This window comes from Anopheles darlingi, chromosome 3, assembly GCF_943734745.1.
Source record: "Anopheles darlingi chromosome 3, idAnoDarlMG_H_01, whole genome shotgun sequence".
Lineage (NCBI taxonomy): Eukaryota > Metazoa > Arthropoda > Insecta > Diptera > Culicidae > Anopheles > Anopheles darlingi.
The window spans coordinates 16,324,244-16,339,998 of NC_064875.1; the positions used below are offsets into that span (position 1 = coordinate 16,324,244).

At 47.1% G+C, this 15,755-nt stretch overlaps 3 protein-coding genes across 5 annotated transcripts in view; 1 reads left to right on the plus strand and 2 right to left on the minus strand.

The window, feature by feature from the left end:
- Nucleotides 1-921: 921 nt before the first annotated feature.
- On the minus strand, nucleotides 922-4,727 carry LOC125953413 (protein psiR-like). The gene is made up of 9 exons (XM_049682999.1): nucleotides 4,557-4,727; nucleotides 4,001-4,492; nucleotides 3,691-3,942; nucleotides 3,152-3,619; nucleotides 2,611-3,087; nucleotides 2,341-2,550; nucleotides 2,012-2,266; nucleotides 1,277-1,945; nucleotides 922-1,207 (listed from the first exon to the last, which is right to left on the minus strand). The coding sequence occupies exons 1-8, from the start codon at nucleotides 4,720-4,722 to the stop codon at nucleotides 1,740-1,742; spliced, it is 2,526 nt and encodes an 841-aa protein (XP_049538956.1). The 5' UTR covers nucleotides 4,723-4,727; the 3' UTR covers nucleotides 922-1,207; nucleotides 1,277-1,739.
- Nucleotides 4,728-4,958: 231 nt separating this feature from the next.
- LOC125953463 (uncharacterized) lies at nucleotides 4,959-6,493 on the minus strand. Its single transcript, XM_049683072.1, has 5 exons — nucleotides 6,397-6,493; nucleotides 6,193-6,330; nucleotides 5,884-6,129; nucleotides 5,560-5,817; nucleotides 4,959-5,500 (listed from the first exon to the last, which is right to left on the minus strand). Exons 1-5 carry the CDS (start codon nucleotides 6,455-6,457, stop codon nucleotides 4,962-4,964), a joined length of 1,242 nt encoding a protein of 413 aa, XP_049539029.1. The 5' UTR covers nucleotides 6,458-6,493; the 3' UTR covers nucleotides 4,959-4,961.
- Nucleotides 6,494-8,623: 2,130 nt separating this feature from the next.
- Nucleotides 8,624-15,755, plus strand: part of LOC125953409 (whirlin) — an 86,445-nt gene continuing 79,313 nt past the window's right edge. For 2 of the 3 annotated variants that reach the window (XM_049682978.1, XM_049682977.1), the window contains exon 1: nucleotides 8,624-8,744. The gene's annotated coding sequence lies outside the window, so the exon portion shown is untranslated. Of the gene's footprint in view, nucleotides 8,745-8,795; nucleotides 8,924-15,755 lie in introns of those variants that run through there. The other variant, XM_049682980.1, reaches the window with a different exon arrangement.

Consider the following 15,755-nt stretch of genomic DNA (forward strand, 5'->3'; position numbering starts at 1 on the left):
ACGAACAACTGCAACAGGGGAAAAAACATATCAATTGACTCACACTCGGTCTCGCTACCCATGCTCCTACCTGCACCACGAAACAAACGAGTGTAGCATCCATCGTTCTCCTGATGCAATCTGCACAGCAAAGCTCGGTCTCGATTGTACACCTCCTGGTAAGCTTCACATCGATTCTCCTGCATACCATCGCACTGATAGCAGGAATGTCGATTTACCGGGAACACGTCCCTGTTGCAGTTTTCGCCCGTACAAAGCACACACGCATCCGCCGGTGCACAGAGCTCTTCCGGTAGATCAGATACACAACCTCGCTGCAAGGTCCCATCCCTGCTGGAACTTCGCATAAAGCAACGATCCCCTGCAACATGGCGTCTGCAGTATCTCACTTCACTATCATTACGCTGCATCTGGGCGCAGAGAAGGGAATCTTTCGATTCACACTGGACACAGCTAAGAGTGTTCTGTGGAAGCCACTGCCTGTTGCAACCCTCTCCCAGACACATGCTACAGTTTTTCCGGTCTTTTGTACATTCCGCCTGCTGCTGGCTGGATAAATTGATCCAACAGCCACGCACCAGCAAACCATCATCGGGATCGACACGCGAAAAACATTTTCCTGCCGATGGTTTCGCACAGAGCGTCGGTGATAGCATGCCAGTTGAGCAGTCGGTCGTATTCGACGTACACTGAAGGCATCGATCATCGATCCGCACTCGATCCGTGTTGCAATTCCACGAAGAACACTCCGCACACTCGACCGAACCAGCGTCATCACACTTAGCTTGATCCTGCTTGCCAAGAGCCGAATGGCAATCACGAGAGGACACGTTATACCCGTCATACATCGTAACACATCGATCATCGGCTATGAACCGTACGCAGGCCTTTTCAAATTGTCTCGCGTAAGGTAGGGTGGCACAGGATGCGGACACCGCGGTCTGACAGATATTGCACCGTAAACGATCCGTTGGATACCGATCGATATTGCATCCGGAAAAGATATCACAGCGAAGGCAACCGGATGGCCCGGCCTCAATGCACTCGGGATCCTGCGAACAGCCACGGTACGTGTGACCATCTGGAAGGATTACGGTGGCACAGGCACGGTCTCCGGGGCCACAATCCTTCGTGGTGGACGTGTGGGGACTCCAGACGCAGTTGGGGTAGATCGATGATACGCAGCTGTGACAGTAGAATCTATCGTCTAGCAGAAAATGGAGGTAATCGGTTGTCGATCTTATGCTTCTAATTTGAAAGTAATATGATAACTTACCTGACTCGATGCCGACAATGGATAGGAGCAAAATTTGGATGAGCAGCATTTTGCTTCCCGTTCTTTTCGAACTCGAAATGCGAATGATTCTCTCTCAAGTGAGACCAGTTGGTGGTTTTCGGGTATCTCTTATCTATGCGCAAACAACAGATAGCACTGCTACAGACAGGAAAATGATTTTCCCGGTTAGATTGAATTGAAGGAAATTTAATGGAACGGTAACAGCGTGATAAGCTAATCAGCATCATTTATGACGGTCAATCCGTTCACTCAGTCTTGGCTGTGTTGGGTAATTTCAAGGTTATTAAAGTTAATAAGACTCAACATTCAATTTGGATCCGATCTATTGATACCATACATTTTCCCAAATCTGTTAAAGCTTACTTTATTTACTATACATTGTAATTGTCTACAATATTGCTAGTTGGTGCTAGTATAGCCTGACGCATGACTTTTCGATAACTTAATTCATAAGCGTTTTATTAATAGTCACCAGAAGCAGCAACACTGTTGGAAGTAACTCGCGGAAATTAATATTCGTGATACGGAGAGCTGCATTCAGTGATCGATCGTTGCAGTTGTCGGAGGCACAAGTAAAGCATTCAGTCTTTGTTAACCCATAACATACATCCTCCGTTGGACCAAAGTCAGACACACATCCTCGGGTGACTGTAAACGATTAATTGATTGAATGAAAAGGAACTTCTCGCTAATAAGTATGTGTTTTTTACTTACCAACACCATCGACGTCTTTAGCATAACAGCGATCGTAGTGTTGAAGGTGTTTACAGAAATTTCCCTTCATTGGACTCGCTTCCCTTGAACAGTTGACTCCATGCTCGGTAGAAGTGCACTGTGTGCATTGTCGCCCGTGCGCACGATTACAGGTATTCCAACTGCATACAATACAGCTACGATCATGTTGATCGAGACAGTTGCCTTTCAAGCTATCGTCTAACCGGAAGAAACATCCACGCTCTAGGATTCCGTCTGTAGATTATAGAGATCGAGATTTAATTCAGGTGTTTACGATTGTAAATACCATAAAAGAACTATGCTCGAACCTGCTCGAACCATTGAGTAACACGGCTCTCGAATATAATCACAATACACATCAAAATGGCTTCCATTTACACAAGTTGGGTCCGTTGTATCACACACCGTACAGCGGCTGGGTAGCAGAGTGCTACCAGCATTCCCATTGCAACCATCTCCAACGCATTCCACGCAGGTTTTCTTATGATCACAATAAAACTCTCCGCAGCCTCTGTGAACTAAGGAGCGATTGTTAATGATTTGCTCGGCAACAGCATCAATCGACCAAGTTTACCTACTTTCCTCTCCATCGCGATCTTCGAAGCAATGATCAGCAGCATTTAAACAAAGCTGTAAATGTGTCTCATCGCTTTGCAGCAACTCACATTTCGCTGCCAAGAAGCTGCTGCACTGGTAACAACGACTCCACTGGACACCATTACAGTTCGAGCCACTGCAGGTAAGGCAGGAACGACTACTCGTACTACTGCAGGTTGTTTGTAGCACTGGGCTAAGATCAGAGAAGCAACCACGTTCAATTATGCGAGAGGTGACGCGCCGATAGAAACAAAGATCCGCTGGGTTGCCACATTTCACTGGCTCCATGGTCTCATTCAGACATTCCCGGTGAGTATCAGAACGGCATTGCAAGCAATAAGCTGGCCCAAAATAGCTCTCTGATGAACCTTCATTACAACCAGAACCAGTGCAAGAAACACATTGCCAGGGATCGTCGCAGGACTCGTTTTCATGATCTAAAAGGCAACCACGGGTGACTGAAAAATGGGGTGTTATTTCATTGTTGCAAGGAGGCATTTCATGATTTGAGTTTCCACTTACAATGCCCTTCGTTGAGGGACACATAACATTCGCCATTCGCATCATACCGAGAGCAGTACGCGGGTTCACTCTGGTTCTTTTGTTCATCGGCACAATCCGAGTTAGTAGTGTTGCTGCACTGATAACACGCATTCCAACGCTGCTGATTACAATCATTATCATTGCATACAACACACTGGCTAGCTGGTGCGCTAAGACACTCTTCCTCCGAATCCATTTCCGACAAGCAGCCTCTAATAAGAACACCATCTGTGACTCTGGTATAACATCTATCGCTCCGCCGGCCACATTCTGTGCCAGTGCCTTCAAGTTGATCACACTCGTCCGTTGAAGAGCTACAATGGTAACACGTGTGAACGGTATCTAGCAGCTCCCTGGAATGTGAGTTACATCCTTCTGCTTCACAAACCAGGCATCGATTATTATCAGCACACACCGTTTCTTTGTCAATGGTGCAATCTCGTGATACTAGAAGAGTACAAGAATGATGTTTTAAGAGTTTAAACGATTTTACAATGTCTTTTGCTTTGCCCTCTTACTTTCTCCGTCCTGAATCCATGAATGGCAAATGTTGTGCTCAGTGTATGCATCACAAAAGTTCAGATGATCCGTATTCAAACTAGTATCACAGCTTTCATCACTCGAGCTAGTGCAACGGTAACATCTTGGCCACTTCTGTGTATTGCAACCGTCCTCCGTACATACGATGCAAGATGGATTGTTTGCATCCTTACAGTTTTCCTGCAGCTCCTGACTCAGTGACGAAAGGCATCCGCGTTCCAATTTTCCCTCTGCATATAAGAAGCCCATTAGCGTATCTTCAAACTTAAATGTAATGTTAAACCGTACCGTCGATTCGAGTGAAACAATGAAGATTTGTTGATGGACACTGCTTAGGGTCTGGTAAGGTCAACCCGTTACAGTCTGAATCGCTTGAGCTACACTGAACACATTTTACTCCTTCGCGAAAAGAATCTTCCGGTTGATCGTTGCAATTCGATTGAAGACACGTGACACACCCGACGGTATCGTCACATACCAGCGCCGGGTTTGGTAACTCCAAAGAACAGCCTCTCTCCAGATCAAACTCAGTGGCTCGTGAGTAACACGCACCTTGCGAGTCGTATTTAGAACAAAACGAGGATATATCCTCAAGAGAGGTTTCTAACGGGTTCGCACAAAGTGGGTTAAGAGATTTTTTGCACTTAATACACTTTAACCATTTCAAAGCATTGCATGACGGTTCTTCGCAGACAATACACGAAGTATCTGACACATCTAGACACTTCTGTTCACTAATTTCATCCAATTCGGCAAGGCAACCACGTTCTAGCACTCCATCTAGTAGTACAAAAGACGCATGTAGTACCGCATCCGTTGATGCGAAGATGCCGCCGATACTTACCATCAACTCGCGTATAACATCCATTGTTTGCCTCACAAAGCACTGGATCCAGTGTTCCCTCTTCACACTCCTCTCCATCCACACTCGATAGACAGCTAAGACATCTTGATCGTGTAAGGAAAGCACTCTCTGCGATACTATTACACCCGTTCACATCACACTTCATACACCGGGAATCATCCACACAAACATCCTCCTCCTCACCAAGATCGGAACCACAACCACGCACGAGATTGTTCTCATCGACAATCTTCGCATAGCAGACGTCTTCGTACTTGTAGCGATCACAAAACAGTACCGGCAAAGTGGGCTAACTTTCCGGAGCAACACACCGAGGGTCTGCCAGCTTGGAACAAGTATAACACTTTCGCCACCGTATACGATTACAATCATGACCGTGGCAAGCTAAACAGGTGTTATCTTCGGTATTGAGACATTTCCGTTGTTCCTCTGCTGGTAGTGTTGCCAAACAGTTGCGTTCAATCGATTCTCTTCAGTATTTCCAGTAGCCTCCTCACAGTTAATGTCGTCTCCCTTGCTCGAGCTACAGCGCAAGCATCTGGCGACATCGCGCAGAAAATCCTCCGTTTCTTTGTTGCATCCGTTCGTGGCGCAGGCTAGACAATATTTGTTGTCCTCACAAACCGATTCCGTGAGCCCGGAATCCGAGGTACAGCCACGCTCGACGTCCTCGTTGAGAATACGAGAAAAGCATTGCGCCCCCGGATGGAACCGGGAACAGTATTTAGGCGCTAGCTCGTTGCTTAGCGATGGATCACGGCAGAGAGGATCGATTGATTTTTTGCACTGGATACACTTCAGCAGAGTGTGCCTGTTACATCCGTCCTCTTTGCAGCTGACACAGACATCTTCACCCATATCCGTACATAATTGCTGCTGCTCGGTTGTGAGTGCTGATTTGCACTTCCTGTGCAGCACATTGTCTGGATTTTTTAGAATTAGAAGCGGAATTATTCCGATTATGGGTCTTCCTTCCACTCACCTTGCACCATGGTAATGCATTCGTCTTCAGCCAAATCGCAGCTTTTAGCCTCCAACCCAGCCGATGCTTCGTCGCATTGTTTCCCATTAACAGCATCAGTCGAACAGATCAGACATTTGCGGCCTTGATACGATGCTTGCCGGCTATCGACAACGTTGATATCATGTTCTGTGTAATCGCGGCACTGAGTTTCCTCGGAGCATTCGATTCCAACAGCCTCTAGTGATGACTGACAACCTCGCTGCAGCACCGTATGGCCTTGATGTAAGGTAACACACATTAGCTCATCATATGATTCACCATTGCACGCCTTATAATACCCACGATTGGAGCTTCGTCGCATTTCGTAGCATCGATCGCCGCTCTTGAACTGTGGACACAACTGGGCTTGGGCTTTACGCTTATCGCTGCACCGTACGCTACCATCATCATCACATTGATCACACTTGAGCCACTGGTTACGATTGCAATCAGCTTCGGTGCAGTTGAGACAACTAGCTCCATCCGCTTCACTGCACTGCTTAGCTGCTGCGCTGGACAACTGAGAAAGACAACCGCGCAATAGCATTCCTACGAAGGATGATTTATGGAGCTGTATAATGATATGTTGATATGCTGCTACATTTGCTTTACCATTTTGCACTGCAGTGAAACACTTGTCGGCTTGTAGCGGGCAATCCTTGGAATGCGCTAACGGTGCATCTTCACAGCCGCTCAAACTAATGTTGCATACCAAACAACGATGCTGTGACGTTGTTGAGCTACTGAAAGCTACTCGTATTGAATGTTACACTTATGCGATAAGTTACACATTCACTCTTATGTACAACAACTTACCATAGAACACAAAAATGGTTAATATAATGCAACTGGCTCCATGTACGCTGAGCGACAACATTCTTGATGCTACAGCAAGCAATGTGCTTGTTAACAATTGCTGATACAGACTGTTGGAGCTCGCGCGGTTTCAATATCTCTCAATAGAAATAGTTTCAGAGAGTGTGCACACTCGTTTCAAGTGCTTTATTTGCCAAACGGATTAAAGGGGCTTTTGTTTTATCACATCAATTGCCGCTATCATTAGAGCTGTTGGCGCCATGCTGTTATGGCAGTAGATTCCAAACTTCACAATTTTTGGAAATAAAGGGCCCTATTGCGAGTGTCTTGTCTTGCAAACGAGACTGCTGTACTACTGCTGAAAAAACTTAGCAGTCTTGTTGAGCTCTTATGAATGAACTTGTGAATTTTTACAGCCTGATTTCAAAACAAATACTAATACTACCAAATTAGTCACCAACACCACCAAAAACCAACATCCTCCGGCCAATAGCAACGCGACTTTCAGTCTCGTTTTCAAGACTCACAGTCTGGTAGGTTTTAGCAACAGACTCTGAGTCTTGAAAACGAGACTGAAAACGGTAATTTTTTTCGTTTTGGTCATAGTTGCCATTGGACCGAAAGATGTTGGGTTTTGGTGGTGTTGGTGAATAATTTGTTAGTATTAGTATTTGTTTTAAAATCTGGCTGTAAAAAATCACAAGTTCATTCATAAGAGCTCAACAAGACTGCTAAGTTTTTTCAGCAGTAATACAGCAGTCTCGTTTGCAAGACAAGACACTCGCAATAGGGCCCAAAATGTTTAGTGCATAGCCAACTCTTTCATTTCTATTTATCAGTATTCGCTCACCATCAATGGAAATATCGTTTGTGGCTATTTTTAAAAACTAAACTTTGGAGAGCGAATTCCGGAGGATTAATGGAATTTCGCTGTCGTAGACTATTTAATGGAAGCATGGTAAGTCGTGTGCTAAGCATCTGTTCCTTATCCAGCCGCGAAGAAACTCATCTCGACCTAATAAATTAAATACTTTACGGAGCAAGTGCTTGCCATATAATGTATAGTGATCTTCATATACTAATTTTTGTTTATGGAATCGTTATGAAAGTAGCGCAAGTTGTAAAATTTCTAAATAAATAATTCTAAAATGTAATTTTGAAATTATTTTACCAAGTTAACAAATAAACTTCATTGCACTAATTTAAATAAACTGTTTTCATCTTCCACAATCATGTAACAAGCAAAGAAAAACGTATGGTTCGCCTTTGATTGTCTATTTTCAAAAACATCCAAACCAAGGATAGCAGCTCAACCCTGCTGCGATTGTATTCCTATTTTTTCCAAATCCTTCATCGTCAATCTCATAGGATATTTCATTCAATCCACTGAAAAAAATATAATTTGTTTTCTCTATTTTACTATTCACTATATTTTTAATGCTAATTTCTAATGAATCACCGACGCTTAATTGTTTGTAATTTCGGCCATTCGTCGGCCATCGAACTTTCACTCAACTTCGACGAAACAATTCAGCTTCTACTCAATGTCACAATCAATGAAAAGTGCAAATCTTTTGCTCAGACGTGTAATCAAAATGTACCCTTGGAGTAAAAATGGTACATTTTCTCCATTTGACGGCTAGAAAATATCCCTTCCCAAAAAGCTCCACCGTTCCTGTCAAGCACTCTGTTGGACGTCAGCGTGTATTACAAAAACAAACCTTTATCTCCTGCGTGCTCCAGTGTGCGGGGGTGTGTGTGTTGTGGCGGCCACCCCGCCCCAGGAAGCTCCGAGAACTTTCTCCAACCAATACCCCCACACATGCACACACGCAAACAACAGGAGAGCCGCGTCCTATAATGACATTCAGAAGGCACAGATCTCTTCATGTATATCCTCTCACGTCTACTCTCGCCAAAACGTCGATATCTCATTGCCCCCCGCGGCAGCTCAGCTCATTTCCATATCTCTCGCGTTCTCACTCACGAAAGTTTCCCCGTTTGTCGCGACGCATGTTCCTTCGTGCTCGCGAGTTCGCTACTTTCGCTCCCGGTTCGGCCGTGGTGGGTGGAAAACGGCCGGAAAACTCGCTCCATACAGACGGTACACACGGAGCACGCTCGCGGAGAGCATGAAAAGCAAGCACGATAGCAGCACCAGCAGCAGCAGCAGTAGTGGTAGTAGTGGTAGTAGTAGGCAAGTTACTCACTCACTGTCACTGCATGTCCGCTCGGTAGCACACAGTAGCACACATTAGCAGCCAGCCAGCAGCAGTGTGTCAGGCAGTGGCCATGATGAATTTTGTCAGTTCGAGGTGAAACGTTCAAAGTAAAGCAGCATACCGACGGTACGACATCCGCTCCGTGGCAAGGGCGCTCCGTGGTTTCGGTGGTGGAAAAAGGAGGCGCAGTTCCGAGTCGCTTTTCCTCGATTTTTTTTTCTTTCCATCCTGGAGTTTAACGCGGTGCAGGTGAACACGATTGAACTGTGAACAAGTCGTCTGTCTAGTCGCTCCCCAAGCAAGCTGTGAGTCTAGTACCGTGTGTGTGAGTGTGTGTGTGCGTGTGTGCCCCTGTATCTGTGAACCTACCGTTCGAGGATGGGACAAAGTGTCAAATGCCTTAAACGCGTCATCCGCTTGTTCTAAAGGATTCATTGTTGGTTGAAGGGCTGATCATGACCCCCACGAGTCGACTACTCCCCCAAACACCCGTGGAGCGAATGTCCCGGACCTCCTCCTCCTTCTCCTCCTCCTGTAGATGAAGGGAGGCACACGCAGCGCTTGCCAAATCGATCGCCACACATCACTGTTCGCTTCCAGGGCAGAGCTGTGCGTGCGTGTAACCTTCTTCCCTTTGTTATCGTGAGCTGGACGAGCTAGCGAGTCAGTTACAGGACTGGAGGCACTTCGAATCGACGTTCCTTTTGGTCCTTTTGGTTCTTCTGTCTAGACCTTTCCGTAACGATGCATAAGACGAAGAGACCTTCCTTTTCTCGTTTCGTATCGGGATGACCTGTGTCTTGTCTGGTCTTGGAACAGAGTGCCAGCGATTGTGATCCGTTGTATCGCTTCATGTGCGCGTGTGTGTGTGTGTGTGTTTGGTGGGTGTGAACCCGCTGAACCCGTTCCGTAGCTCGATCGCGCCCATGTTGCGCCAAGAAAGGACGAGGAAAATCCCCATTTTTCCTTCCACCAACTGACTGTCGTCGTCGTCGTCGTCGTCGTCATCATCGAAGCAATCATTGCCTAGCCAAGGCAATGTATCTCTGTGTGTGTGTGTCAGCCATCATCAGCCATCGTCAGCAAGGAGTGACACGGGACTTCGGACGGAAAAGGAAAAGTGAAAAATGTGCTTTCCCTCTCGGGCCCACCTTATTCGGCGGGTCGGGTGGGTCACGACTCTGCCATGGCGCCACCACCACCTGCTTCCTCCCTCTCTCGTTCTCTTTCTCTTTCTCTGTCTTTCTTCCTTCGCTCGCTCTCTCTTTCTCTCTATCTCTCTGTGGACCTTCCTCCCCCAAATTGGAGGGCGCCTGAAGTAGGGCAAGGTAGGGCCTCGCAGACCGTGTGTGTGCTGTGTGCACAGGGTGTCTCCAAGGAGGGCGCGTTCTTCGCTTCGTGAACAGCCCAACACTCCCACCACCTGGCTGCCGCTGTGTGAGTGACCCACCTCGTCCCACCGCCCCCACCCTCACAAAGAGCTTCGTCGTGGCGAGGAAGCTTTTACGTGGCAGCCATTCGTTTGCCAGCTACTGGTTCTTCCTTCTTTTTTTTATTGTGCGCGTTTGCGTAGGAGTGTGTGTAGGCGAGGAGTGTCGTTGCCGTGCTCGTTCGTTCGTTTGTGTGTGTGTGTGTACGTAAGTCGTGTCCTGTTGTGTGTTGTATAAGAACGATGACGGCCTGCGTGCGGATTAAAGGGCGTTTGTCTCGTCGTCACAACGTCAACGTCGAAGTAGGCTACGTAACTACGTTGTGCCCTTTGCCCCGCTTGTGTCTGTGTTTGTGTGTGTGTGAACGAGCGCTCGCTCGTTTGCGTGTATTTGTGAGTGAGTGTGTGTCTAGTAAATTCCTCCCTCATACGGTCGCCTGCTCGCGGATGACGTATGTAGGTGCTTTCGTTGTCTCTTTGCGCGTTCTGTGGTATTGGTGTGGCTTGATCCGATGCCAAATAGCGACACTCTGCTCCTCGCTCCCAGCAGTATTAGCTTTCTACTAGTCGCCAGGACAACAGCAGTGGCAGCAGCAGCAGTAGTAGTAGGCCAGCACCACATCCAGCAAGCAAGCAAGCAACAACAACAACACCAGTAGACTGGTAGCAACGGATTCACGGGGTTTTTTGATGTCGGTTGGTCGTGCATGATTTAGATCCGCTCTCGCAGCCTACTGGTGTGTGTGTGTGTGCGTGCGTGTATGCCTTCGTGTGACTAAGGGTTACGGACAGTAGGCATTGGATTGGGGTGGTTTTTCTCGTTTTTTTACCCCCCTAGCAGTACACTGGCGGAGAGCTGGAGCAGGTGCGGCCAAGGGAAGGTGCGAAAAGCCGTCCCTTAATCACGGCTAATGAAGAGATGGTGCCGCTGGTGCTTTGCATGGGGCACGGCACACAGACAGGCAGGCAGGTGGGCAGGCGGGCACGCTACACTAGAATGTGGCGCCTCGGTTAATACCGTGAGGTATGCGTGGAATATGTGTCGCCTTGGCCTTTCGCTTTGGGTTATGCGTCGCGAGGTTATGCGAGGCTAGATGAGGGTGATGGTAACGGTGGTGGTGGTGCTGCTGATGGTAGTGATCTTTGCCAGCGAAGGAATCGATTTTACTTTGCTCGACCGCAGCTCAAATGTGTTTCCACGAACGCAGAAGCGACGACCCGTTCCAAACTTTACATTGATGTCAGTGGAGATACTGGGTTTGGGGCTTTAGGCGCACAGCTGGTTGCCTGATGGTTGCGGGGACCACCCAGAGAGCAGCCTTGTTATCATTCAGTTTAAGCAGCCCATTATACTGTCTGATGAAAAGATAGCAATGGCCATAGCGTTGGTCGCTCGTTGGGTGAATCCCTGCGAGCCAAAGCTGATTATTGGTCGATTCATGGGGTTTTAGAGGTTTGCTCTTTCAGTTCAACTCGCTGGAAAGGTGCAATGCAGTGGGCGGTTTTCCACGGAGGAAAAGGAGTTTTTCATGCGACAAAGACAGCAATACGTGCCAGTTCATATGGTGTAGATTTCGTTTCACGTGGATTGATAAGTTGTTTCCTTACAGCTGTACTGTTTAAATGCTCTAGTTAAGAGGATTATTTTAATTAGGCCGCTTTGATATGTATATAAAGCTGGATTTCTCTTTGCTTGACAATAAGTTACGCATGGCCTTCTTAGTTACTGGGCCATTCGCCTTGAAATTGTTTGGGGTTTAACAAGCAGTTCCTTTGCATGGCTGTTAGAGATGTTCAGACGGTTCAGGAACAGAAATTTCCTTATCGATGAAATCTCAAATTTGCTACTTAAAATCAGAATCAGATCAGAACAAAGAGCATGTTATGGCAACGGTTGTAGTAGAGTTTTGCTGATGCCAAAGTGTTCTGTAAAAACAGCTGTTGACGCTTCCGGAATGAAACTTGTGCGTGATAGAAATGAAGTTTTGCAACAATTGACAACAAAGCAGCAACTCTAAGCTAGCGCTTATTAGAAGTGTATAAACATTTGAATACCACAACGTATGCTGATGCATCACACTAGTGTTGCTTTACTGACCATAATTAATAGGTGTTGTTAGGTACTTGCCTCTATTTGTGCTAGCACAGATAACTTTTTAGAGCATAGTACAGATGAGTAAATATCTCTTTGTCGATTCGCCACTTTAAAAAAACCTCTTATTCGAAAATACATTCCGTAAAGTAAATATGTCATCATGAGTGCCTGCTCATATGTTAAAAGAGAGTTTTCAATTTTTTGAAAAAATCCTCTACTACCTGTACGAGGACATTTCTGGGCGCATTCCTCAAAACCAATTTCGGTGGTAATACATCACTTTGGAAGCACGCCGAACGCGATGTAAATGCTGTAAATGCCACGAAATTCCCCACCGTAACCTTGAAACATTTCGATGCAGAACCGGCCAGTTAATCGCTCCTCTCCTTTTTCCGGCACGACTTCTCCCGGCACGCGCTCCACACTGGCACACTGGCAATCTAAACTGTCGCACATTACTTTTGAATGCTCACTTGGGCACAACGGTGGGACGGTAAGCGCGATTCCAATATGCCCATTCCCCCAGGGGGGGGGGGGGGGCACTCTACTGCGCTTCCACTCTCCCTTCCCCATTTCAACCCCATTTTCGTGCGACGATAGCGACGTTCAACAGGACGACGACCGTCCAGGGTTCCAGGGAGCAAACGGGGGTCTCCCCTTTTCGGTAGTGGGTCGAGCTGCCAAAGTGAAGTAATAAAAATGGCTAGATAAAAACCTTCCACAATTTATAAGCTCCAATAGTCCCGCGGTTCGAAACCGCCCGAAAGGTGGGAAAGGTAGGTGGTGAGAGGGCGAGGGCAACACACAGACCATCACCGCCCCGGGCATGGCAAGGCTTCTCGTGGGTCCACGGAAACGGAAAGCCGCTGCGACGACAATGGACGACAGAAAAAGAAGGGAGTGAGGGAGGGAGGGAGGGAGGAGTGAACCCGTTCGAAGCATATAAATTAGTCGTCCTTACGCGGTTTTATATTGGCACAAGGCACAGGACCGGTTTTGTGGGGTGTGCGGGTGCGGGCCTTCCCGAATTTCTCGCACCGCAAACGCACACCAGGGACGGCCTCTACGATGGGTTGTGAGCAGCGGCGCAACGCGATCGATCGATCGCTCCGGGAGAAGGTCCAGGACCTTCTCGGCACTAGGAGCAGCGGCACTAGCAACAGCAACGCACGCGGTATGTGGAGCTTGGTAGGGAAATTGCTTTGGGAGAGAGAGGTTTCAAATGGCACAGAGACGCAACGGCCAACAATGGCGACCGGCCCCTGGGATGTGAATGCCTGCCGCCATTGAGAGGCCACTTTAAGCGGCACCCCACGCTGCCAACATTTCCATTCCGTGTGCCGCATACAAATGTTTCCATTTTCCATTTCGCACGGTTTCGATGTCCATGTTGTAGCGGGAACGACGCGGTTCAATGCGATGGCGGAAGATGTGCGATCCTCACTCCTTGCCGTTGCCGATGAATCGATCCTCCCTCGTGGAGTTGTGTTCCTGGCAAGCTTCGGTGACGCAAAGTTTGCAGAGAGGGGTTTAGAGAGGGAGGGGAAGAAAATGCTGGAATCCTGGAGTCACCCGGAAATGTCACTTCAGCAAGAAAAGGACAAAGAATAAGGAGCAGAAGAAGGCTAACAATGCGCCCTCGGCGCAATTCGCAGACTTGGCCTGCTCTGATTTGTTGGCCAATGTTGCCAATGAGACCATTTTATGGAAAATGCGCTACATTCGTCTCCATTTCGTCTTCATCGCTCCTTCAGTCCAGAGACCCATTCTCTGTTTGTCTATGGGTTGTGCACGCGCGCGCGCGTGTGTGTGTGTGTGTTGGACCATTGGCCTTGCCCTCCGTGCGGACGTGATGATGCTGCCACATGATTGATAATTCCACGTTCCCGCGCCCAAAGGACGCTGGCCCAAATCGCGGTGGCCAATGTTTAAATGAGCCATAATTTCACGAAGATTAATTCGTTCTTGTTTCCGTGCCAAACGCTGTGTGCTGTGGTGAGGTCCGCGATCCGCGGCGAGCGACGATCTCGCGGTCCGGTGGCGTGCTCCCGGACGGGGGGGTTGTCGTCCTCGCCTTACCGTCGTTCGGCCACCGGACGTGAGCTGTGGACGTGATGAAATTTAATCAGCAGCAGCAGCAGCAGCAGCAACATAAGCCTGTGCTACGATTGTGTGTTGCGTTGCGAAATCTCGGCTCCCGAGCATTGTTGTCCGCTTTCCAGTGGTGCTGGTGATGGTGATGGTATGTCGCCTCCTGGAGACTTGGCCGAATTATTTATTCAATCGATCGGAAGCCCTGATCCCTGATTGATGGGACTTATGCTAGTCAAGAGACGTTGGTCGCGATGACGGTCGCGACGATTTCGATCCGATTGTCAACACCTGCGATTTCGGATTCTTCCAGTTCGAAATCGTGATTGTAAGTTGATTTATCGTTCTATCGGTGATGCTGATGCTTGCGCGAGATCCTTGAACGGGAATATCATGTTTTGTCTGTTGTTGCAGTCACTCCCACTCCTACCAGCCGCTCCCTCGAACACTATTATCCATGGAATGTTTGCTCAGGCGGGGCAAGTGCAACACACAGTACCAGCAGTTGTTCAATCAGAAGCGTTGGGAATTATGGAAATGAGAGGGATTAAGTCGCGTGAAGTACACGGGCGCGAGTAATTGGATATTTGCTGCTGTTGCTGCAGCATCCGCGGCGCGTTGCCGATGCACGTTGGAAGCAAGCACGGATGGCTTCGGTGTTGTTCGCGGGTGTTTGTAATTATTAGGTACATTATTGCAATAATTCGTAGCGGGTTTTGACGAACTTTGACAATTTTTTTTTTGAGACTATAAATAATTGAGAGGCAAGCTTCAATATTCTGTTATCAATCTCGTTGCTATCAAGTTTTTTGCAGGAGTTATCATCTCTTGAGGTCCATTATGGAATGATTCACGAGGAAAGGTTTTGTGCGACTTAGATTACCGCTTAAAATGTTGCTATATAGTAAGGGCCTAGTTAGCCTATACTACTTTGGATATTTAGAATAAGTGAAAAATTATTCACTCAGCATCAAGTGTTCAGTTCAGTAATATTAAAAAAATCCAGTCCTTTTCAATTGATTCAATAAATGGATGGTTGTTTTGAGTTTCGTAAATACTCTTGGTTGTTCATTGTGTTTGACGTAACACAATGACAACTTTATAGCTCCAAATCCTCTGTTTGGCAAATGGATTGCACAGGAACATGGATATGTCCTTGACAAGCATTTAGAAGATAGACACAAAACAAGTGATCCTTCAAACACATTCGAATTCTTTACACATTAAACTAATGGCATTTTTTGTAAATTAAAAGTAGTTTGCGCAAAGTTACAGATACTGTTTCGTGAAATGCAAGTTTAATTTTGGGATATTCCACTGTATAACGACACGACACTTAAAACGCCTGACATTTCCATCCCTCCCCCTTATCTGTGTAACATAGGATCGTGTTTCTGCTTCAGTACGTGGCCTAAATACTTGAAACCGGGTGTAGAAGAAAATTACCCTCATAATTACCCATCATTATTCATTCAGTCGTTGTCATCGATTTTTAACCTGCGTCAAGATAGCAGGAAGCAGG